Raw genomic sequence first — 26,539 nt, 5'->3', positions numbered from 1 at the left:
GTATAGGTTGGTACGGAACATATTACCTACATATGTATATTTTTGCGGTGCGAATATCTACCCGATCTGGAATTTTCGATGAAAAGATTCCCCGTATTTTCCGTACCACGAGGAGCAACGCTGAAAATAGCCGATCGTGATCGAGGATACCGAGGATTGAGGATTTCATTTTTAGGGAAATAAGAAAGGCGATCGAGATTTTTTAACACGTTGTTGTTGAATTTTTTGCTGTCGAGAATAACCAATTTTCGAATACTGAAACATTGATAGTTGAAAATTCATTTTACGTTCAGTGATGAATTTCTCGTGACACTGATTACTTTTCCTTTTCTTTTTTTTTTTTAATTCGAAAACGCCGAGAGACAGTTGCGATATTCAAAACCTGCTCCTTCTTCGTCTATTCTCGCCCCCTTTCTTCATCATCGTAATTCTTTCGTTTAATTCGAACCGTATAGTTTAACGGCGAAAAGCTCCATCCTTTTTTAATTGATGGAGAGGCCTTTCGGCTCGGAGTTAAAAAATATGGAAAAAACTTTCGCAGGAAGTAAGCTTCAGGATTTATCGGGTGTACAGTTTCAACGAATACGAGCCAAAATGGAAGAGGAGAAAAAAAACTCTTCTAGTTCGAAAAACTCATCGTTAATCTAGTTTCGGTAAACTTGTGACATTGTTACGATTATTATTACGTTTTATTTCATCGCGAATGAAATCCTTCACGCTCGATTACTCAAATAAATTCCCTTGTCGATGGTTCGAATAATAATGAAAGAATATTTGATGCCCAAAACGATAGGAAGAATTGATCTTCGTTCTACTTTTGATCACAAGTTTTTATATGGTTATTTTTTTGACTCGATCAAACGATATCCTTTTCCGATGACTTTTTTTTTTTCTTTACTTCCGATACTAATTACCGCGCAAAAAGCGTATCCGACTAAAATTTACGAGAGGAAACGAAAATTGGAAAGTGTGGATTCCGAGTCAGGCTGTGCGTCGAGAGGCTCTTATCTTTTTTCATCGCAAACGTCCTATAACTTATCGTTATTATGGTACAATCCTTATATAGACGAAGCCCCCTAAAACTTTTCCCTTTATTGCCACGAGCCTCACCACGTTCCCAAATCGATTCTCAGCACCGGCTGCGAGAATCGCCAAATAGATTTAGGACATCGCGTTTTGATTATATCATTTAGTAATTTTCCACAATCAGTTGCTGTCGCAAGGCTTTGCATTTTCGCAAATCGATTGGCGATCGATAAAACGCAACGCTGCTCTCCCGAAATCCATGCTGGGATAATAAGCTCGAAATTTAGTTCACCACTGCGGATCTAACGTGTGTTTGTGTGTGTATGTATTTATACATGGATATATTTATGGATACATACATATATACGTATATATGTGTATATATATTATATATGTTACAGTGAGGGAGGATTCGGGCGAAACCCTTTCAACGGATAAAGCTATCAGAACTGCACGTACAGCGGGCAGCGCAAAAAGCTGACGGTAAGCGGAATCAGTGTATCACATATATAGATGATACGTGTATGTATGTATTCATATGTAGGAAAGAATAATTACTGCACCAGGTTCGCTAAATTTTAACGAATTTTCACACCACCGGAATGAAATACTCGGCTTTAGCCGATTCGCATTCACCGCATGACCTCTCTTTTCTATCCTTACTCATGTTTCAAATACATATATATATATATATATATATATATATATATATATATATATATAATAAACGAGTTATTCGAAAGTGACAATTCACGTACGAATAGAAAATATACGAATGTCAAATTGGCAGAGATTTTTTTGTTTTTTTTATCTTCTAGTTTTCGGCGGTGACGAATAATGCCAAGAATTGCAGATGTTGAATTTACTTTCGAAAAAGAAATCAGAAAAAAAAAAAAACAAATGTAACGATTGCGTTTACATTTTCATTTTTCGTCGGACTGAAGAAAAGGTTTTTCAAATTTCAGTATTTTCGAACTGATTAAAGTTGCAGATAATGTATAGTTTTTTTAAAGTGATATATTAGACCGTTGAAAATTAATTGAAAAACTGATTAAGACAATTTTACAAAGCTTCTTTGATTTCGTTTGAAATCTTTAATCGCCGTAGTTTGATCTTTTCATTTATCGATGCAAAAAATTTCAGCGATTGAAGTTACCCTCTTTTTTCTGGTAAAAATTGAAGAAGAGAGAAAAAAAAAAAAAAAAAACAAAAGAAAAAATGGAATTAAACACTTTGCGGGATAAATTCGCGTTTTGATATGTTGAGTCGCTGGGGCAAAAAATGTCTGAGAGGCTGAAATTTCTGAGGCGTTTGAAGAGTCAAGGGATCAGGTTTTCATTGGGCAAACAAATTTCGAGAATATCTTCTTCCTTTTCGTAATTCGTTGGGTGTTGGTTAACTTTCTTCTTTCTTCTTCTTTTTTTTTTTCTTTTTTTATTTTTATTTACTTCCGACTTCTCTTTTCGTCTCTTATCTTCTCTTCCACTCAATTGGGCGCCGCCAGTTAGGCCAGGGAATCCGGGAGCGCCGGTTAATCCCCTTGAACATCGCCCCAAGGGTCCCAAATTTCTCTAAAATAAAACCGGGCTAATCCGACGCGAGAAAACGGGACGACGGCTTGGCACGTTTCGCGGATTTCTCATTCACAGCACCTTTCAATCTACCATCATCGCACTTGGTGGAAAAAAGATCTTTTCGGTTTTCTTGAATTAAATAAAAAATTTATTTGATTACGAATCGGTCGAATGATTCACTCGGTGTGAGCGAGAAAATTTTATTTCATTCGATTTAAATTCCTTTCAACTCTACGATTTTTTGTTTTTTCGTTTCTTTTTTTCTGCTTTTTGTCTAAAGGAGAAGCAAATTTTTCAGATATTTATTTCATTTTGATTAAAATTCACCTCAACCCAACCACTTTTTCTTTTTCTTTTTTCATTTTCTTTTTCTTTCTTCTGTTCTGACTTTGTTTTAAAGAGAAGAAAATTTTCCTGATACTCATTCCTGTTCTCACAGTCGCAATTCTAACGAGGTTGGCTTACGATTCCATAATTCACACTTTTTCGCTCACTTTTTTCTCACGAAATAATCGTGTAATAGGGTATTTAAAAAAAAAATCACATAATCGCAAGTTATCAGATCGAAGTAAAAAGAGAAAGAAAATATTAATCGTAAACCAGAGATTCAGTGTATCGACTTTTCACTTTATATCACTGGAAAATGGTAAAAAATCTATAACGTCACATTTCTCCGAGTTCATTCTGCGGTGGTTGGTTATTTTTTGTTTTTTTTTAACAAGACTGTAAGTTTATTTTTTTATCACTTTAGTTAGTATTGGAGGATATTTAATTGTTCAAGATCTGGCTGATTTTGATTGTGATGAAAAAACAGCAATACTAAATTTACGATTTAAATCGATGGAGTTTAATACGTTTTCAACAATTTCATTAGCGATTTGAAATGAAAAAAAATTACATCTAAATACATAAGCTATTGTATATAATTTTGACGTTGATTATTTTTCTTGAATTTACATGAACGTCATTGCGACTTGAACGAATCATTCAATTTAACAAATTCCCATTTTGTAATAAAAAAAAAAAAAAAGTAAAAGTCCCATTTTTATAATCAATATCATTTTCCATTACCGGTAATAATTAATTGATGAGAAAATTTTTCATTCAAGTATATAATTCAAACAATTACGCTTATATATCCGTTTGAAAGACCGATCGTTGTAAAAAAAAAAGTCAAAATTCTTGAAAATTAATAATAAATAACACCGCGTGTTATTTCTACAGAGTATCGTCGAAAAACGGTTTACTTTTTTCGTTTCGTGTGTGTGTTTTTTTGTTGTTTTTTTTTCAAATTTGTTTCTTCCGCTTCGCGCAGAGCATATTTTCAATCGGTAAAAAACTTCCGTCTCGGAAGTCAATGGACTGGGAAGGTCGCGCGATGACGAAGATTGACGATGACGATGACGACAGGTGGGCAATGCGCGTCGTTAAAGTGGAGAGAGAATGTTTTAGGTTCGACCGTCGAACAGCTGACCGAACTTCCTTAATGGATTAGAAGCCCCGGTAGCACCTGCTGCGAAAAACGGATATAACTCCGTTTAAGGGGCGTATATACCCGCCTTGTTCATGGACGGATATCAGAGGCGTCGTAAAAATTTTTACCCCCTTTTAGGTGCGCGTCGATTCGATTTCTCGTCTGGGTCTCGTTTGTCAATCTTTTGAGGTGCAGCAGCAGCAGCAACAGCAGCAGCTCTTAACCTTAATTAAATCACGCAATACAGATCGCACGATAAATATAAACGCTCTGCTGTTATAAAAAGAAAAAAAAAAAAAAAATCAAAAACACACTCTAATTACTCCGATCAATGAATTGATTATTCTTCTTTTTTCCCTTTCTTTTCAATGTCTTCCCTTCCTGGGTTAGGAATTATATTTTCTTCATTCACGCGTCTGAAAGAGTGGAAAAAAATTTTTGATTCGCATTGACCTGTATTGTTCTAATACAATGACGCAACTTAGACTATATCCAATCGTAAGATATAAAAACAAGAAAAAAGTGGACACTTTTAATTTTCGATTAATGGAGGTGATGATTTTTAGTAACATACTTGGTACGAAAAATGTCACGCGAACTTTTACGGAGTATTATTTTCAATCAACTTGTCCACAATAATCACCAAATTTTCTATAAACAAAGACTTTAAACGTGCGTATAAAATAAAAGATAAACATTTAGGTTTATAGTAGTAGAGAACTTTTTTATAAAAAATTTGACTATCGGATGGGTCACCTTCTTTTAAATTTTGCTACCGTGTTCCGCTTTCACGAGGCTTCGTTTCGGGCTGAAAACTAACTTTTCGAAAGGTACGTAAGAAGAATTGGTGAGTAAGAAAAAAAAAACCACGCGAATATACACTGAGAGAAATTTTTAGTTCCGTTTACCGCTCAGTCCTCAGCTATTTTCACTTTTTACCATAACCGGAAAATATAGTTCCAGGTAGAAAATGAAAATTACTTTTCTAGCTGTTACCGGAAATTCTAGTATCCGTTACTGTTCTTTCTCATTACGATCGCTGTTGCTATATTTTCTTGCAACCGTTGCGAAAATTTAACGCTCGTGCAACAATAAATTGACGTTAAAGCCTTGCTTAGCTAAAAAAGTAGAGTAAACCTCAGAAGCCGATTTTGCGTTGCAATAACCAAAAAAAAAGTACCGACGATAGCGCAAAATTTTTACGCGTAGGTACCTCGTTTTTCGTAATTCCAACAATATTCAAACAGTTTTTCTTAACGATGCCTGTTTTACTGAATTTTTCCAGTTACCGTAACAAATGAAATTTTTCACAATTTACTGCTTCCGAAAAATCGGTCAGGATTCTTACCCTTCTCTTTCCTCCCACCCTTTGATTGCAAGGAGATTACGAGGAGAAAATTCTCTTTAGATTTCCCGCGCGATGCCGGAGGGGGGTATGGGAAGGAAGGCGGGGGGTGGTGAAGGAGGAGGAGGAGGAGGGTTGGTAATATCTGCGCCGTAGTCGCGCGTAGTTGACTTAATGGAGTGCTTCGTCCTCATTAGCGAAGCTAATGAACAAACCCTCGTTGCAGGCATGCATTTCCATTAGAAGTTCGTCCGTCCTTCTGTGTATATGGCGGCGCGGGTGTTTCCGGGTGACGAAGCGACGACTAGTCAGTATCCATCGCTCGGGCGAGCCGCGAATTCAAACGACAGAAAATTGCATTCCGGTCAAATGCCTCGGCTCGCCTCCTCGCTTTTTCACTCCTCTTACTCTCGCTCTCTCTCTCTCTCTCACTCCTTCTCTCTTCTTCTCCCCCTCTTCAATTCTCCTTTCCTCTCTTTGCCGCTCCTCAGGCAATATCGCATGCCACACGCTACGTCAACGTGTGTAAGCGTTTCACCGCTTTTATATTTCCACCTCTCTCTCTCTGTTCTTTAGCCGCGTCACGCCGATGTCGAACCCTTTTCTTTATTTTTTCTTTTTCCTCGACTGTCTGTTTTTGTCATTTTTTTTTTTTTCTTTCTCTTTTTCACTCGTTTTCCTTTATCCTCTCTCTCTCTCTCTTTCTCTTTTTCATTTCGTCCTTCTTTTTGCGGCGCTAGCTCCGCGTTACCCGGCACAGATAATTCCCTCTTGAAAATGAACGCGTTTACTATAGAGATAAAGAAAAAAACGTCACTCCCCGTTTCTCTCCTCCTCACTTGATACCTAACTTAAACTTCATACAATACAATCACACACGGTAATTCGAAATATTAATAAATTAGGTAAACTCCGATTCAACTGATCGATGAAAATAAAATTTCACGTTTTATCAACGAATTATTTTTACGCGTTGAATAATTTTGTCACTTCGTGTTATCGAAGTTTGTTTATTTATTTATTTATTTATTTATTTTTTTTACCGCTCAACAACGCGAAAGAATTTCGTCGAGGCAAACGTTCGGGGAGAATGAATTAAAACGAAGACGCGGGTGTGAATTTGTTTTTGAGAATCTAAAGTGGCTGGCCGTGTCATTAGAGACAATCGAAAATTCGCGATCCATTGAAGCGAAGGATAAAAAAAAAAAAAACCGGAGCCAAAGTCGAGCGTTTTAACCTGAAAGTCACGTTCGTTGTAGCCGCTGTGTTAATTAATGGGGTCGCGCAGAGTGCTGATGGAGTCCGGAGGCAAAGCGCGAGTTGAGCTTTTATCGAGGCTGCAAGCTCTACGTTTCTTTCTCCGCGATGCTTTTTCACGGTAGAGAGTATAGCGCGAAGCGCGAGTGAACGGAACGTTGCCAATTGAAGAAAAAAAAAAAAAAAAGAAACCGGAACAAGACAAACGGAAAACTGTTTAATACAACGAATATAAAGTAACAACCTTACATCGAGTCTCTCACCACGTTTGAAGTTCAAAGCCTAATAAACTATGCGTTACGATAGGCGTTTTCTTTTCTTTTTTTTTTTTTTTTTCTTTCAAAAATTACAGACCGATCGGTTCCATCGTTTCAACATACCGTAATCGAAAATCCGTTATTTTCGCCTTTACCTTGCGAATTACAACTGCATGGTAGCCTCGTTGCAACAAATCCATTGCGAATTTTTTTGAACTGCAATTTATCCGAGTTTTCGATGCCGAAGCTTGCATGCGGTCAATAATCGCATACCTGTGAGGCCAGGATAAAATTTCGCGAATAGTTATTGCGATGCCCTACAGCAGATAGGATCTATTTTTGTGCAAAAGTTCGCAATTTTGGGTGGAATTTTTTTTATTTTGTTTGCTTACTGTTTTTATTTACTATATTTTCCACGTTGATATTTTTCCTTTTTTCACGTCATACGGTGCTGGTTAAAATGTAAAAAATACCTGGAAAGAATTTGATGCGGTGAAGTGGGAACTCAAAATGTTTGTTGTACGTAGGGCACAAAAAGTAGAATGGCAAAATAATATGCGGATGAGTAAAAGAATATCGAGTTTTCAAAAAGTCGAAAATCTGATTGTGAAGGTGAAAAATATGTTGAAGGATCAAAGTGTGAAACCAGGACGAAATATAGAATCATAATGTATCAATAATCAATTAGAGTTAAAAATGCAGAATGGGCTCATAATGAGTAATGAAATATCAAAAATGTGTTATCTTTTTTCCGTGCAATGTTTAAACCACGGAATACAGAAGTACAGAAACATGAAAACGTAGATGCGTAGAATATAGAAAACCGAAACATAAAGATCGTCGAAAAATATGCTATATTCTTATTCGTTCTATCGTAGTTTCTACATTATGGTATTCTATACTTTACCTCTCTCTTTAAACTTATTCTACGTTTCGAAACTCTCTGAAACGGAGTTTCGCGTCATTGAAAATTCTACATTATGACTATTTTATTTTCCGATCTTTCTACTTTCTCGCCATAAAAATATGGCAAAGTTAAATTGGATGAAGGTAAGAAAGAAGGTACAGAAAACCAAAACATAAAGATCGTTGAAAAATAAGCTACATTATTATTCGTTCTATCGTTTCTTATAAATAATACAGTGTTTTGCATATTTTTACTTTTACATATTTCGACTTATTCTACATTCCGATATTCCTACGAGGAGTTTTTCGTCTCTTTGACGATTCTACAGCTTGACCCTTTAATTTCCCTGTCTTTCCGCATTTTTACCCCGCGAACCCAGATATCTCCTTTCGAAAATCGACGTCTCCTCGCTCTCGAGGCTTCACTCGCCGATTACCGGATCGTTTGGGGAGACTATGAGGGTGCTTTAGGCCGTGTATATAGGGTACTTACAGCTCGTAAACAGGACTTTGGTTTGGCTCGAAGCGAGCAATGGGGGCGGGGGTGGGGGTGGAACCTTGCGAGGTGCTGGAAGTCCGAAGTATTGCATTGTTTCCCCAAAGTAGTGCGCGAGGGTTGAACTTCGAAATTAGTTTTACCTACGTGACCGAATGTTGGCTCAAGTCCTCGAGTCTCTTCGTCATGTGAACTGAGAATGAGAAGGGAGGGACACAAGGAATCCTGAAGGATGCAGGACGCGAATTTTCACCCAGGTGATTGCTTCGCTGTGGAATTCGGCATTCGTCCAAAATAATTGAAGAAATACTCTCGATTTTAAATATCCAATCGAATCCTTATTGCTGGCCAATTTTTAAAGAATTTGAAGATAAAAAAAATAGCGGCGGGGTTGAAAATCCAAATTTGACAAGTTCCGAACGCGCCGAATTCCGAATTTTTTTGTGACGAAAATTGTAGTACAGAAATCAAACTTTGACGAAATATTAAGATTTTGAATGATCAGATGCTCGAAGGTCCGAAAGGACAAAATTTCAAATATCTAAGATATCGAAATTCCGAATGATCGAAGGTTTTCAGTTCCATGAATTTCTGGTTTGGTGAAATTTCACCATTTTGATTTAACTTTGTTTTGGATTCTCGATATTTTTACGTTCGGAATCCTGGTCGTTCCGATTTTTGGTTTTTCACATTTTTTACACTCACTCGTTGAGTAAACTACGCTGTGTGAGTATATTTTAATTTTCGGAATTTTCCTCTATCGAAACTTTATTTTTCGGGATTTTGCTCTCTCGGAACTTGATCTTTTCGAAACTTTGCTCAATTGCAACTTGAATTTTGGAAACCTTGAGCCATCGGCTCTCCGACCATTCGAAACATTGTTGTTTCTTCAAAATTTGCTTTCTTTACTTCAAACCTCACCACGAAATAATTCGGAATCAGGCGCTTTCGGAACTTCAACCCGGCTCCAAAAAGAAAAATCTCTTTCCTTGTCAAGAATATTAATCTAAGATTATGCAAGAACATTTGAAAAAATATCTCACCTTCTCGTTCAATAATTTTTGAAATATAACATATTTCATCGCTGGTACAGAAAATTCTCTTTCAAAGTAACAAAGACGCATCATAGACAAATAGCGCGGTGCAGATTCTTTTCAAAATTCGCCAGGATTTTGACGCGGGCGAGTTTCCTATATATCTGTGATGAATGTCCTCGAACTGAAAGTTTATAAATTCTCGATGAATAAACGTCGGGCCACCCGGCTAGAAAAAGCTGAGGTTTAAAATTACGTCATCCTCCATTTATGCCCGCTGGCAAACTCACGTAATGTTTCCTGGTACATGCCAACTTGCGAGGCCCGCTTATTCTAGGTTTCTGTAAGTTTTCTAGCGGTATCGTGAAAACTGACGCTGACGCTGCTTATTCCAGCTGTGTAAATAATCAATTTTTTACAACGTGGAGCAATATTTAATCTCGGAACGGAAGTTCTCTGGCCTTGAACCGGTTAGAGATGAGTTTTTGGAAAAACTGCTAGTCAGTTATAAATTTTATTTGAATATAATCGCACATCGAATGTTTATCAAATTATCATACTCGTGAGCTGGAAATATCTCTTCAAAAATTAATGAATAAAAAATACCAAAATTGTAGAAAAGAAAGCTTGGATACCTAAGTTTCATTTCAAATCGTTTGAAAATTATTCAAATCACGGTTTATTCGTTCGATTTTACTCCAGAGGCGGTGCATTTTATTGTAAAGACTATTTTTCGACAAAGTGACTGAAGTAAATGATTATTTATTTATTTATTTTTTTTTTTCAATAGTCAATTCAATATTGCCGATTTTTTATCGTATTCGATATCGGTGCAATGTTTTGTAATTGAATATTCGATGATACCAAAGTAGTAAAAAAAAAGTGTTTCATCCAATTCGTTATAGAGAATTATTTCCCGAACAAAGTGAGCTATCGTAAAATGGAGATGGAAAAAACGATCTGCTAGATTTTTTTACAAATTTTGAAACTGTTTGGAACGAAGCGTCGAGGTCTAATCTTTTCTTTTTATTTCCAACATTATCAATATCGTCTGGTTTCATATTTTTGAAGACGCTCACAAATGTATAATAATCTACTATCTCGTATTTCAATCAGTAGAAAGTATCCATCTTTGGCCAATCAATCTCCTCGAGGTGCCAAAATAGCGAAATCGATGCTACGTCGAGCGTTTTCAGTACATATAATTAACAATAACGACGTGTACTCAGCGAAAAGCTTCGTGCAAACGGGCCAAAACATCGTTCGTGACTGACAACAGCTTCCGCAAGCGTTTATTGCACCGAAGTATAGGAAAATATGTCTGAGGAGTAATTTTCTGTCTCAAAACAAAAGGATGTATTCAATTATACCGCGGGCTAAAACGACCGGAAAGAAATCGTAATAATATTCAAATAAAGCACTCACAAGCAGTCGGGAATTTTCTAATTTTCCAATATGTATATTAGACTGGTCCAAAAAAAAATCGTATATTTATTTATTTATTTTTTTTTTCTGAAAGTCACACGTTTAATATTTGTAAAAAGAAGAAATAAGACGCCTGTGATAATTTGAACCCCGATTGTTAATATTTTGTGATTTCTCCTGAACGCAATTTTTCCGTTTTTCATATTCAATTACGACAAGAGTAAATAATTTTAGTTATTTATGAATTTTGTAGATCAGTATCGAATAAAATTTACACAAATGTCCGATATATATATATACATATATATATATATACATATATATTTTCGCAGGGCATTTAAGGATTCAAGCAAAACAGATCTCTTACAATTTTTTGATAAGTAAGATCTATCAAACTGTTACTCAAGGTTAATGTTGAAATCGTGCAAAAATTGGCTTGTTTTTTTTTTTTTTTTTTTCTTTCTTGAAAAGTATTTCAACCGCTATAAAATCATGCCATTCACTTTTAACATTCTACTTGAGAAAATTTAATCTGTAGTCGTTACAAGTAATAATATGTAATACATGAAATTCCGTTTAAAAAAAAAAAAAAAAATAAGAAAGAACTTTTTTTTATTTTTATTTATTATTTATTTTTTTTTTTTTTTTAAGGGAAAAAATAAATTTTACCCGCCATTGGAAATACGGAATCGAGGAAAAAATTCGGTCGGTAAAAAGCCTCGGGCAGCTTTCTTTTCTTTTCTTTTTCTTTTTTTTTTCTTTCTTTTTCTTTTCCTTTCTGATTCTCGGGGAGAAGTTTCTCTCGCGATATTACTTTTAAATAACGCGGGTCAGAGAGACCGCACCTATTCCCCGGGTCACCTGGTTCTCCAACCCCTCGGGAAACGGCCATCCCCTTGTAACTTTCGTATTCATGACGGCAGATCGACCTCAATGCCATAGCGATAAAAGCATCGCTCCGCTGCCAAATTTCAATGCCCCTCGCTACATTCTATGCGGATCATCATTCGCCTCCTCACTCCGCTTTTGTGTCTTCCTGTGTGTGTGTGTGTGTGTGCGTGTGCGTGCCTTTACAAGTATTGTATTTATCCAGGGTCTCTGCAGACGCGCAGAGGCGATTTAGTCAACGTGTGCTGTTTGTCGGAAAGGGTTCGGGAAATTTTATGAAATTTTCTTTTCACCTATATAATTAATACCGAGAAGCTTTACAGTCGTTTTTTTTTTTTCAGGTTATCCGACGATCCGTAAGCTTTCGTTGGGCGGAGAGCGGGGGGGGGGGGGGGGGGGGGGGGTATTTTCGCTTCCATAATAATCAGCCAAGTCGACAACGGGAACTGTAGGGTCAAACGATTTTATTTCTTCGACACCTTATTTTGTGTACAACACTGAGAACGAATTGTTTCACCTCTGGTTCAGTTTTTTTTTTTTTTTTTAATTTTTTTTTTTTTTTTTCTACCTTTTTGTTCGGAAACGTGTTTCATAAACCGCTCAGGAGATCGCTGATTAAAAAGTGTAAGGAATTTTGCATCAATAATTCAGAATTCAACATATGAAGAACCAAAATTCAGTATGATTGGAAATAATTAATGACATTTTGTGCGATTCTAGTCACTAGTTTTGGATTTGATGTTTTCCAATTTTATTATTTTTCAGTTAAAGTCAACTCAAAATATGTTCGAACATAAATTTGTTTGAGAATTATATACTGTTTTACTATTGTCTGAATAAACTGAGCGAATGAATTTCTATGAAAATTCTCCGCAGGAAAAAACATGCATTCGACATTCGAAATTCCAACAGTTGGTCTCTTTTTATCATGACAAAAGTGATGAAGATCTTTTAAATTTCAATTACAATTCGTTCAGGATCGACAATTCGAACAAGTCAAAGTTTCCAAAGTACGAAAGTGAGACTATAAAAAAATTTGAAACATCGAAATTCCGAGTGATCCAAGATTTTCAGTTCCGTGAATTTCTGGCTTGGTGAAATTTCACCATTTTCACTGGAACTTTGAGCTGTCGGCTTTCCGGCCATTCGAAACTTTGTTATTTCTCCAAAGTTTGATTTCTTTACTTCAAGCTTCGCCGCCAAATAATTCGGAACTCTTTAAATTCGTAACTCCAATCCCGCCCCTGAAATTCATCCCGTGGAACCGTCAGCAGCGTAAACGCCAAAGCGTTGAATATCAAAATTCGGGCCAGCTGACCCTGCGTTGCTACATTTCCACTTTGAATATGGTTTCCTGGGCTCGGTTGGTGCCTCAGTCTCTCTTCGGTCTGACCGCCAAGCTCGCGTTGACGAACTATAAACCATTAAGCTCGGTAGCTCGGGTCCTGGATGTGCGGTTACCGCTATACCATCATACACCAGCCCTTGGTAAGACACGTGCCTGAATTACGACCGGCGAACAGATGCGGCGGTTCATAATTACGCTCGTAAGTCGCCCTTGTAATTAGACCACTTTTCTGCAATCAGCGTCCCTGATCATCGAGTAACTAAAACTGACCCATCAATCCTACGATCCTTTTGCAATTTATTCATACGTATTCAATTTTCGCGAACGGAAGAAAACTGGTTTTTTATTTCCCGAATTATTGAAATTTTAGAAAATTTAGCCTGAACAGGTTTCCAACGGTTTTTTGAATCCCGTACAAGTTCACGAGGCCTTTGACAGCATTTTTGAAATTGATTGAGATGTTTTCAGAACCTGCGGTACAATACTTGTTTATGCTATTCAGAGCCTTGGAATCCTCGAACCGTAATTCTGGTCAGGTTTCACGCTTCTCTAGAACGTTTTTCTGATTTTTGAATTCGTCTTTTGGCCAATCGTGTTTCGAAGAGATCGTTGAAGTTAGTTTAATTCGTTGGAAATCGTGCCAGAGAACGATTTAACGCGATCGTCAAAAGAACAGTCGCGAAATACGTGTAATCGGATTTTGGTAGGGTGCGGCACTTTGAGTAGCGAACGGTAGTCAGAATCCGGGTGCCAATAAACGGTGCGAAAGTGTAATCTGGCCAACGGTAGAGAGAATCGGGAATGGAAATAGCTTGGAGAGTAATTTGCATTCGCGGTGAGTCGGTGTGGTTTTTGCTCCGGAAAATCGCAAAAGGATAAAAGGAGAAGGGTGATAGAGATAGAAATTCGTGAGAGAGGAGAAAGGGAAAAGTGTATTAGCTGGCGACGCAGACGGACTGGCTGCAAAGGAATCCGAGGCTGGCCTTTCCGTTTTTTGCAAAAAAACGAAAGAAAAAAAAATTCAAAATTCAGATTATCACCAAACACGCCCTGCGAATCCAACTTCAATGGTTACCAATTGCCACCGTGCACTCGGTGCCATAAACTCCATTCCAGAAAATCATAGGCGTAGCTGCAGCTGCACTTTCATCTGATTTATCATACAAAATCAAATTCAAAGTCGTGTCATTCGACGACCGGCATGATTTTCAACGCGAACGAATTTCCACTCTATGTTGGTAAACTATGTTGCAAGGATGATTATGGGACAGGATTTATTTCATGGTATACTTCGACTTTTGGAATGTATTTGTTACGATGTAACAAGACACAGAACTTCACACAATTGGCACAGCGTCTATCTTATCGTTATCTTCACCGATGACGTCTATAAAACAACACGGTATCAGAACTAGCTCCAAAGAAGATGACCATTGAATAACAAGTGTCTAGAAGGTAAACTCAGTCTATGTCTTAAGTCTATCTTTATAGTTTAGTACAATATAATTAAGGATTAATTGAAGAGAAAAAGATCATAGAATAATAAGTGTCTAGATAGTCAATTCAGTCTATGACTTAAGTCTATCTACATAGTTAGCCTCTTTCTCATTGGCTCATTACATATCCAACAACCGAATCCTTCGGGGCAAAAGTGTAATGACACAAAAACTTGACGAGAGCTTTTAATCGTGTCCCAAATTCCAAGACTTGTCGTATGAAAACTCTGAGCTTAAAAGTGTTGAAAAATGAAGACGAGTCAACGATTTGAGCCCGATCATGAACTGTTTTTGGTAAACCTTGAGAGCAGATTAACGTCAAATGATTCCAGAGTGGATTCGAGTCCTGCTTTCTGACTCTTTGAAGTCGCGTCTGATTTGTAGAGGTAGCTTTTGGATCTGTAGTGATGTCGGAATTCAAATAGAGGAGTTTCCGTCTCACCGTTAGTACAACGACTGTTCCGAACGACCCGAACAAAGTTCCAGCTACCCTGTCGAGTAATCACTCGCGTCTAATCGTAAGATATGAATCCCGCGCCGAATCGAGGGGCTGAAAAGAGGGTGAAGGCGTATTTGTTGATACGATTACGCGTCGCTGAGTGTATCAAGTGGCTTTGAAACTCGCGGCGGTGTTTCCGCAGGGGTAGTTTCCACCCCCTCTGGTTTCCCTGGCCCTTGCAGTATGGCGAAATTAAAACGAGCCAGCGCGCTGCCTCGACGCTTGTCAAGCGCAGAGTCGCCGGATGATTAGTGGGGCTCGTTGCGGGCCGGCCGATGTGTGGGTGCGTATTTTTCTCCCATCCCTCGGGACGCCCTGCACATCCCACAGCCGCCCGCAAAACTGCCGGGAATTGCGGCCGTGTCCTGGAGGATAGACGAATCCTGTATCGCAAGACAAACATTCGAACGATATAACGGCGACGGTCAGTCCGGTCGGTGGAAAAACATATCACGGGGATCACATTATTCCTGGTCGTAAAATTCTGGGAACGGTGATACTCTCAGGCTTTTCAACATTTATCGGAGTTATGTTGCAGCGGCGGGAATCGATGGGGCCAAAAATTGATGAGGACCCGAAAGTGGGGCCCACGAATACGGAATTTCTTAAACGCAGATAGTCGAAGTGTAGACGATACGGGGTGAGGGTGAAAAACTGAGATATGGTCGATTGATAGAAGATTGATCGGAATGTCGAATTTTCAACGGCGCGATAATTTAATTCCTAGAATTATCGAAGTGGAGAAGATACGAGTGAAGAGAATTTAAAATACAGAAGATCGAAGGATGAAATGTCAAAATTTAGAATCTGTATACGATTCTATTGTTTGATACCTTTCGATTTTTTTTCCCCCCTCACTTTTCCATATGTTGACCTTCTACATTTTTTAATTCTATAAATTGAATTGTTGCTTACTTTAAGATTCGATATTGCGGCCCCGGTATTTTTTGACTATACTATATTCTTACGCCACCCAAAAGTCAAAGTGTAGAAGGCCGTATATATACAGAGTCTTCGGACTGAATAAGAATATATAGCAAAATTCTGACCGTTGTATATTTTGGTTACTTATGTGTACTTATTTTTACTTTTTGCATTTTCCAAATTTTAAAAGAGATTTCCACGATAGTGAAAATTCCATACTTCGACAATTTTCTTATTTCCCTACATTTTTATCCAACTATGTACCTCCATTTTAATTATTGTACACTTTAACCGACCTTTTGTATTTGGAAATTTAATGAACCGGATTTTCGCATTGTTGAAAACTGCATATTCCGAATCTTCTATCTCCCAATCTTCCAAAACTTTCTTCACCCCTGTTCTCAGTCTGAATATTGACGATTCTATAACCCCGGCTTTCCATATATGCTTCAACCGTCTACATTCTGGAATTTCATGAAATGGATTTTCACGTACATACGAAAATTCGATATCGAACTTTTCCATTTTCCGTTCCGCCTGCATTTTCACCCCCTAACCAATAACGAAACAGTTATAAAACGAGGTTTTCAAAATCCCCGCTTTTGATCACTGAATTTTTACCATACCAATCGAAAAAAAAAAATGAAAATACATCACGAGGTTTCCCCCTCGGTTTCCTTTCACTTTTATCGTCATTTTCACCTCTTCTTCTTCTATTTTTTTTTTTTTTTTTTTTCTTTATTTTTTTTCCCCCCTTTTTTCTTCTCTTATCTCAAATTCACCCTAAGCACTCGCGGTATTTGTTTCCGGTTCCACGCGACGTGCGCCGCCAGCCGGAGGCGATGAGAAAACGCAAGGAGGGTTGGAAAGGACTACGTCGAAACAACCGCGAGCGTTTTAGAAGACGATGAGCCGAGCTGGAAGTCGGCGACGTTTGCCTGGCCTGCAGAGGCTCCGGGATTTTCTTGTTGGTTTGAAACTCGGGGCACGAACTCAATTCTCCTGGCGCTTCGGGGCGCGACTCTCTCTTCCACCCCCCCGCCCGTCTCTTCTTTCTCTGTATCAGGAACAACACACCATCTCAAAACACCGCGAGGATTCCAACAACCGAAAGCTCCGACGTCTCCGAGCGGAGCTTAGCTTGTTAGTTTGGATTAGGTTCATCCATACGCGACTCATTACCTCGTTATAGAGTCACGGATGGATGACGTCACGCTTTGGAATCGCATACGCTTGTATAAACCCGCCTCGAGCCATTGAGAGGAAATTTTAGTTGGTACTGGTAAGTGTACCGTGGATTGCCTCGAAAGAAAATGATTTAAAAAAAGAAGACAAGAAGAAAAAAAAATGCATTTTTTTTATCCTATCCGATACTTCAGGACACGATAATTAATAACGCAATATTGAACCTCCCGAAAGGAAAAGACGGGGCAACTTGCAATTTTTCTTAGAGGTCGCGCATCGACCTTTCGTATTCGATATTTGAATAACATACGTAAGAAATCCAATTCTGAGGGTTGAATGGAGATCATCATTTTTTTTCATATAAAGGACCGGAACTTTATATGGTAGCGTTTTGACAACTCATTCGGTTTCCGTTGAAATCGAGGCGTCGTTGAACATTCGAAGTCCTACAGTGTTCGAGATATTAAATATAGTGCGAAACGTCGGTTTTTACCCTTCGAAAAATCGGTAATAGGACAAAAACTATTTGCATTTCTTACCGTGACCCAATACACAGAGAGAAGAAAAAGAACACGGTTCACGGTTTTCTAATTTCTTCACTCCAATTCCGGAGAATCTCAACACACAAAAGATATCGTACGGTTTTTGATCGAAATGTTTTAGTCAGTCATTCATTCATTCTATCAAACTTTGAATAATAATTTTCAGTGAAGAAATAGAGTCTGTTTTTCTGATCGAAGCTCAAAGTTTCGATTCAATATTCTATAACCCGATACCTCGTTCATAGTTATTAAATTTTGATTCGTTAGAAACAGTCAACCTCAAGAAAATAAATTTCTGTGAAGGCGATTCCGGTTGAAGCAAAAAAGAAGAAAAAGAAAAAAAACCTAAGTGCCTGATGAAAATTAGCATAATTAAGGCATGAGAATTTCCGGTGGGACAGCAGAAAGCTCGGTCACGCGTCGACTAATCCCAGATTAAAACGTATAAGACGGAAACAACTGTAGAAATCCGCGTACAGGAAACAGCGGCGTATTAAGGGTTGTTTTATCTAACGAATCTAACGCAGTTTGAGCAAGACGTAATCCAACTGTATTAAAAGTTTCCGTCAACTCGCGGCGAGGGTGGGCGAGTAAAACGACGGGCATTACCCAACCCTTCGAAAAACCCCTTCAGAACTCTTAATAAACAGTTGGCAAAGTTGCCGTTGCGGGATTGGGGCGATCAAACGATTATGATAATCATTACGACGATATTAGCAACGGTAATAATCACGGCAATTTTCTAACGCGATACGTGACAGTGATTGAAATTTTCATTCATCCAAAACTACCGTCAACAAATTGTCCAAACTTTATTTTCACATACAACAAACATTCAGCTGACTCATTGAGGTTGTCGTTTTTTTTTCCGTTTTGAAACAACGCGCAAGGTTTTCGAAAATCAGACTAAATTATTGTGTACATTTTTTTCCGAGTTCATATAGTTGGTCTTGGATGTAAAAAAAAAAAATTTTGTCAAATCCTGCAGCTGAGTGGAAATTTTCGGAATAAATCGGTGAATAAATTTGAAGTCGAAACGCTTCGTTTTTGCAATGAGGTCAATAATTTTCTGTAATTTGTAAGAATGACGGAAGATTATTTTTACTTGATTAATCTAGTATAATCGATTTTTTTTCCTCACAATCGGTTTTTGTTTTTCAATTTCACGAACGACGCTATACAATATCAATTTATGTGACTGAATTATCGTTTATTATCATTGTCTTACTTACTAAGTACCTGGATTCGATGTAATTAGTGAAAGATAAATAAATATTTTTACCTGAAATATAAATACTTTGAATAAAAATATAACTTATGAAAAAACGTTTCTGCCGTTAAGACTACGGTCTGAAATTGAGGAAATTTTGTTTTCAAATACACCATTTCAAAAAAAAAAAAAAAAAAAAATAATAAGAAATTTGACGAGTTCTTACCGATTGTCTCGAGTCGCGTTCGATTATCATTCGGACTCGTTTAACCGCGGCATCAATTATTTCTACCCGAAACGTGAGGATACATCTGTTTTCGCGAAAACGTTGGATCGCAGCGCAGCCGTTTTCGGGTCTTTGACCAAAATACGAGGATCTCTCAAAGGTAATGAGCAGCGGCTCTGCATTGTTGGCGATTACGATATTATGACCGTGTGAAACCGAGTAATTATCATTTCCGTTTGAAACGCCGCATCCACTGTCGCGCATACACAGTGCCTAACGGGGTTTTCCGTTTTCCGGTAAATTACGCAAACGTTAAGATAACGCAGATGCAGAGAGCGTTTCGCCCCGACCGGCTCTCGAGTTCTGCAGGGCCTAATTTCATTTAAACTTCAGCTAAGTAAGATTGATAAGCGCAAAGTAGCGGGAGGGGGGGGGGGAATTTAATTTTACAGTAATTAAACTTCGGTGCAAATATCATCCTCTGAGATAACCCGACGGTTCTCATCCTTTGATCGGCGAATATTCGTCGAAGATTATGACGCTTCGTCGTTCCGTCAAAGGCGAATTCCGACTTTTCGATCCTTCTTGTTTTCACTTTTTATATCGCCACCGACTTACTAATTATAATTCGACGGAGCCGGGAAAATTTCGGAGTCTCGATCCGACTCGATACGAATATCTGGGTTAACAGTCCGACTATTTCCAGCCGCGCGAAAACCGCTGCTCCACGTCTTGATCCGATATCTCAAGACGCGGATTTAGATCCGAAATGAACGAAGAGAAGAAGCGTGAGATATTGCAATATTCGACGATCGCCTTTCGGAAATATCGACAAAAAAAGGGACTCTAAGCTGGCCGTGAGCCAGCTCTCGAACTTCTCGTTTTCACACCGCAGGTCCCAAGTTTGCAGAAAGACAATATTAACGACCAATGTCTGACCTTGGATTCGTTATCGGTGACCTAAAAAACCTTTGCCTACTAATTTCAACCAAAATCACTATATTTTTAGATTTTTTTACACATCATATTGGATTTGCCGTTTTGGATTTCGCAAATCTGACCTCAGAATCGTGATCAACCACCAGGAAAACCTTCGAGTACCAATTTTCAACAAAATTCAAATGTTTATAGTTTTTCTTTTCAGCATATCGAATACGCCAAATTTAAATTTTGCAAATCTGACTTTAGATTCGTGATCAGTGAGCCGGAAAACTTTACAATATCAATTTATCGTTATTTTTATTTTATCTCTTGGAAGTTTGTTATTTGAATAAGTGAAAAAGTACCGTACCGATCAAAGCCAAAATCTAATCAGTCCTATGTTTGGAAAAGCCGCGTCAATTGAGACCAAAATCATCTCGTTCTCGAGATATCGTCGAACAAATAAATTCATCACATAATGATTCATCTCAACTTCTAAACGTGTAAATCTGGGGAAAACTCAACTTTTCATTTTCGGATGATTACGACAACTTCCTGTTCTGTGAAAAGAGAGAAACGGGAGGTTAATTAGAAACGAAGATCAAACTTTTCTCCGTCCTAACGCGACTCGTAAATTTTTTTGCGAATCTACTCGGCGCAGGGTTTTATCTGTAATCTACGCTTCTCGATTTTACTCTAAGAAAATGTATTTACTATTCACTCTGCCGTGAATAAGAATATATTATCACGAATTTATGTATATTATATAAACTAGTCTCTGAAGTCTAAAACTGTTGCTCCAAATTTATAACGACTGATTTTACGATCCTGTAATAACGATCATTTGCGGCGAAAGAGATACGCATTGTAAGTTCCGAATTCAGTTTCAGAATCAAGATTCAGAAATTTTTTTATCCACGGAGTGAATCACCGTCGCTTTATGAAAAAGGTCAATCAATGATGGTCAACAAGTGAATCTGTAACGAACGTTGGGAAAGTAGCCAAAATGTATCTCATCGAATTTATTCATTCTGCGATACGTTGTAGCACGTAAAAAACATCGGATGCGTGTTTTTCTCCACGTGTCAATTCGACTGTCTGAGGGGTAAAAACCACCCCTATATTTCCCCCCAAAAAACAAGGAATTCAACACCTAAGAGTAAAAACACAGTAAATATTATTGGTTTTTTCTTCCAATCGGTTCGTTCAAAATAAATTTATGTCATTATCGATAAATTCTAAAACAGAATCGTTCGTTTTTTTTTTAAGTATAAAACTTCACCCCCCGAAGACCCAAATTAGAACTTGAATTTGTGAACTTTTAGTTATTGATAGAGGAAGCTTAAGGATGTACTGGTTAGACATTCTCAACCAAAAATGAGTCTCGTCGACAATATTGAATATTTGTGATAAGATAAATATCGGGAAAGAATCAAACACGATAGAAACGATGAGAAAATTAAATTTGAATAACAGTAAGGCTCAAAAGTTACCAATAAATTGTTTAAGCAAAACATTATTTGACAAATTTTTACGGAATATTTTTCTTCATGTAAAATGTATTCGTTGCTTTTTCTGAATACACCTAAGCTTTCAAAAAAATTTCCCATTTTGTTGAAATGTCCGTTTTCAAAAATTTGTGAAGACTGTATCTACGAAAGTATTCGTTCAATGCTCCAGAAAATTCTTAATTTTGATGTAAAACGTTTCTACGAAAACGTAACCAAAATTCACGCTTTTCCCCCATTTTTCAAAATTGAAAATCATTCGAAAACGGAAATTTCCAAACAATGAGAAAATTGTTGAAAAATTCACGTGTGTTGAGAAAAATCAACGAATTCATTTCACATCGCAAAGAAGGTAACACATTTCCTAAAAATTTGTTGAACAATTTATCGACAACCTTTAGACCTTATTGTTATTCAAATTTAATTTTCTCACCGTCTTTGTCGCGGTTGATTTTTCACCGACTTTCATCTTATCACAAAGTATCCAATATTGTAGACGCGACTGACTTTTGGTTGAGAATGTACAGAGCCAGTACACCCTTACACGGAGCTTTCGGTGATCCCTACATTAGACACAAAATGCAGAAGCGAAACGCCTCGCAGAGGATCGGAGAGACAGGCTCCTCATTCATTAATACCGTATCACGAATCGCTCGGCTATTCAGGGTTGCAGGTATCTAATTAGCCCTCCAGGGTAACGGAACGGTGGATTTTAGCCCCCGCTGATTCTGTCAGGTCTAATCACTTCGGAAAATTGATTCAAGACCGCGGTATCTAGTCAGGTGTGCGTAAGTCGTGTATGACGCGGATCGCGAAGGCGAAAACGTCCCCCAAGACGATCCGTCAATTTCTAACGGCGGTTACACCGCTCGAGTATTAGTCGGTAATATCATTTCAACGAACGTGAATATCGCCTATTCCGATATCCGATGTATTCCAGCGAGTTAATTTAAACATTTATCAAACTAGTCGTGCAGAAGTTTAAATTTATACATCGCCTCGGTGACGCTAAGTCGGCTTGACGAACGTGATTCACGTGAAACTGTTCGCTCGAGGAGCCTTGAAAAAAAGTAAATCAACGAAACGAGACTGAATAATTAAATGAAAGCTTATGAATTTTATTGAAATCACGATCTCTCGTTAACAGTAAAATAAGACCGGCAATATTAATTATTCTGCGTCTCATTTTTTACGCTTTCAGATCGTTCCTTAATTCTCCAATATTTGTTTCAGTGATCAGAGCTGAACGAAAATAAATAAAATATTTATAAATCAGTGATCAAATGATCCCAAAACCTGTTGGTATAAAGTATTTCAATAATTTCTGTTCATTTTTTTAATTCCTTAAAGAATGCACGATGCTTGCAAAAATTGAGAAAAAAAAAAAAACCTTTCAGCTCGTCTCATTTTCCCCGCAATTTCCATCTCGCTTTTTTTTTTACGCTCTCAATGGCATTTCGTTATATTTTAATTGCTGTACGTAGTAAATGCAAGACTGGTTGACTGCCCTGCCGAATAAACGAGCGAAATATTCACTCTCACCTTGATTGCCTTTATATTTACATCCCGCCATCCGTGCGTCACGGTTGAGGAAAATATTTTACTCGGCACTCCTTTTCAGATTAAACACACAGAAAAAAAAAAGAAAAAAAGAAAGAAATAATTAAAGAAAAAACAACTCAAACTTTTACTCGTTTATAATTAATTCGCAAGCTTTCGACAAATTTAAATAGCCCCTTGAAACGTGCGGCTGTAGTGTTTCGTTTGGCGGGTAGTCTTGCAAGTTTTACTTCGCCTCTCCTGATTCCTTTTCCTTTCTCGTCAAAAAGGAAAATAAAATTTTCGCAAGTTAGCTTTCCCCCAAGATATATTCATTAACAGTGATTATTCGCGAAAGTAAACCTGTGAAAATTCCATTATGTTCTCTCTCTATTATACATATACGATAAAAATTTAATTTCCTGTTTGGTGAATGAAAAAAAAAAAAAAAAAAAAAAATTGTAATTACATCACGAAAGTATAAATATGTACGTATATCAATACTTAATTATGTGAGAGAAATTTTTGGTTACTTAAATTCCTTTAAAATGAAAAGTTGGTACAAAATTCGGATGAAATGGGAAATTTTTCAAGGTTTGTGTACTCACGAAAGTTTACAACTGAATTGAAACTAAAAGCTAAGTTGAAAAAAAAAAAAAATGATACACGCGTGATGTATTATTACATTTCTTCTTCAGGCAAAATAAATACGAAATTGCATGAAAAAAAAATTTTCTAAGACTTGTCAGAATTCAGAGCCTGAATAACCGGGCGATTTCGCAAATTGTCGCGTCTCGAGTTTCTCGGCGAGATAAATGGTATTAAAATTCTGCGCACAGCTTCGCGAACCGTTTGGAAAACAGTTCAAGACTATGCATCGCGTTCATTTGTTTCGGATCCGCCTTTTCGCTGTTCACTAGTCTTGGTGCTACGAAATTTTCGCAAGAGTCTCCGAGAGAAATGCATTTCGGGAAAGAAGCGAGGAAATGCAACGGCGTAATGTATACACGTATCGCGTCGAAGTGCTTTTTCAAAGCTTGCGATATAGCGGAATATCCGCGACTAAAATCACCCTCGCAGATCGAAATTCAGTAAAGTTTTCTTTTTCTCCTTCTATTTTTTATTTCCTCAAACGTCTCGCACTTCTTGTTCTCCTATTTCCTCGTCGAAGTAGAAAAGAGTGGCAGAAATGAAAGACAAATTGAGCCGGCTATTAAATGCACCTGCCCTAGATGACGGTGGCAGCTGGTACGAGGCAACGTCCTCCTCGAGGAAAATCCCCAGAAGTGCAGTACGGCGACTCGTTATTTCTCCAGGTAACCCCATTTTCGCGAGAGCACGAGGAGGGTTAAAGCCGCGCGATCACATTAGCATGACAATAGTGAAGTATGCGGCTAAGTGAAGTACTCTTGGAGAGAGGCGATCCTCGTACGCCTTCCACACACACACACACACGCGCACACACGCCTATATCTAAGCTAAGTGAGTTTTTCAACGAGATCAAAAGTGCTCCGGATGGATAAACCTGCAGCCCTTCTTTTTTTCTTTTTTTTTTTTCTTTTCTTGCAGAAAAAAGAACAGAAACGTTTTGGGAAAACTTTTTCCTGAAACAGCTTTTGCGAGAAATTTTTTTTATCAACCGAACGCGAAATACTTGCAACGTACTTTCCGTATTCCGTGATTTATGGATAATTGGCCTCGTTGGGCAAAAGACACGCGTTTTCCTCTCAACGTTCACCGATTCTAAGGGGAGAATCGTTACAACGCTGTTACTCCTGTGTGAGGACAAACGGTAGGTACGTGTATTCACATGTGTATACTCAAGAAACGGAAGTAAATATATTCTACACGTTTCTTACCACTAGATATTTTTACTAATTGCGTTTCGTTCTTCGCGCGAGATTTTTCCTCTTACCTTGGACTCGATCAGGCCAGGCAGCGAAAAGCCCCGCGAACAGAACGAGGGTGAAAAAACCGGTCATTTTATGCCGAGCAATTTCCTGTTGGATGAATCCTTGGGTATACTTCCGGCGTGGTTTTTTTTTGGTAGGTTGAAATTTTTGGGGTTTTTAGGCTCCTTTCAGCAGGCACTTATTTCCCCGTCATCTCGACTTCGGTGTGACGGGTGCGAACTTTTCTCACAGGTAAATCTGAACGATTTCAGTTGAATAAACAGTAAAAAGAACCCAAAACGGGACACAATAAAACAGAAACAGCAGCAACAAATCGTAAAGCTTCAAACTGACTTAAAAAGAAAACACTCTCGCTTTTGGCGCTCGCGAAATTTGACGAACTGAAATTCAATCACGAAAGTTCGCAGCTCACAGAACCCAAACTCGAAATCCGGACGACGGCGGCTGGCGATTTTCATGCACGAACTGGCGAATCGGCTGTTAATTCGTCTTGTCAAGTGCGGTTATTACGGCGATTGACCCTCGCTTGAGGCGACGAAAAACCGCGCATACTAGGCAGGATGAATTCCGGTTGCGTTTTTAAAAAAACCGTAGGGGGCGACGGGACTTGGCCCTTCTTTCCAAATCCAGAATTGTTATCCGCACAGCACTGGTTTGCGAATCGCGACGCGGAATATCCGACGCGGCTGATAATCGCGGATTGATGATGATTCGAGGGACCGGAGAACGCGTCGCGACCGGACGAGCGTTTGACCCGCAAGCAACTAAACGCGTGCCGGATCGCTCAGGCGGTGGAACCGGCACCACCAGAGACTCTTGGAGTTCCCCCAAACGTCGGTCGAATCTTCGCGCCTCTTCGACGCGCACCTGGCTGTTTGAGCGACCTGCGCATGACCGGCGACCCACTCCGAAACGTCCTTGTCGTAGGGACGTGGCGCGGAGCGTCGCGACGCCGTCCCGGACCGATGCACACAGCATCCGCTTACACGAAGACGTCGCAATCTCTTAAGCGGATGTTTTTCTCTCGGCTGATCGTCTTTGTTCAAACGAACCGCCTCTCAAGCTTTTGCTGTCTTTTTGAAATTCCCGCTCTTCTGCTTATTTAGTTTTTTTTTTTTTTTTTTTCTCGGTTTTTTCGGGAAAAAAGGAAAAGTTGTTCCGATCAAACGGAAAATTTAAACTTGACTGTTCACCGGATTTCGACGGTTTCACCCTTTCAGTCACAACGGGATGATCGGCATGCTACTTCAAAAATTTCCATGTTTGAACCTTGTCACAGTTTATTTACAACTACAAATGATCTTTGTAAATTTGTACAACCCCAAAAACCCCCGAATAACAAGTTTCGGCGAGAATAATCGTTTTTTAGTTTTTTCGATCTTACATCCACAATGTTGGATCCGCCATTTTGGATTTAGAAATGCTCAAATTCTGACTTCATATTAAGAGATAAGAAAAATATGAACATTTCATTTGTCATTGGTTTATGAGTTTGAAATACGCTGGACATACTTACTTTTCTCTGCTGGATTCAACTCGGGGTTAG

At 38.3% G+C, this 26,539-nt stretch overlaps 1 protein-coding gene across 20 annotated transcripts in view; it reads right to left on the bottom strand.

The window, feature by feature from the left end:
- LOC124308652 (uncharacterized) overlaps nucleotides 1-25,796 on the bottom strand; it is a 179,474-nt gene extending 153,678 nt beyond the window's left edge. For all 20 annotated transcript variants that reach the window (XM_046771539.1, XM_046771556.1, XM_046771557.1 and 17 more), the window contains exon 1: nucleotides 24,996-25,796. In XM_046771539.1, the coding sequence (XP_046627495.1) occupies nucleotides 24,996-25,062 (67 nt within the window). In that variant the 5' untranslated portion in view covers nucleotides 25,063-25,796. The remainder of the gene's footprint in view (nucleotides 1-24,995) is intronic.
- Between the last annotated feature and the right edge of the window lie 743 nt (nucleotides 25,797-26,539).

The sequence above is a fragment of the Neodiprion virginianus genome, chromosome 7 (genome assembly GCF_021901495.1).
Source record: "Neodiprion virginianus isolate iyNeoVirg1 chromosome 7, iyNeoVirg1.1, whole genome shotgun sequence".
Lineage (NCBI taxonomy): Eukaryota > Metazoa > Arthropoda > Insecta > Hymenoptera > Diprionidae > Neodiprion > Neodiprion virginianus.
This window is presented reverse-complemented; position numbering and strand designations above follow the sequence as displayed.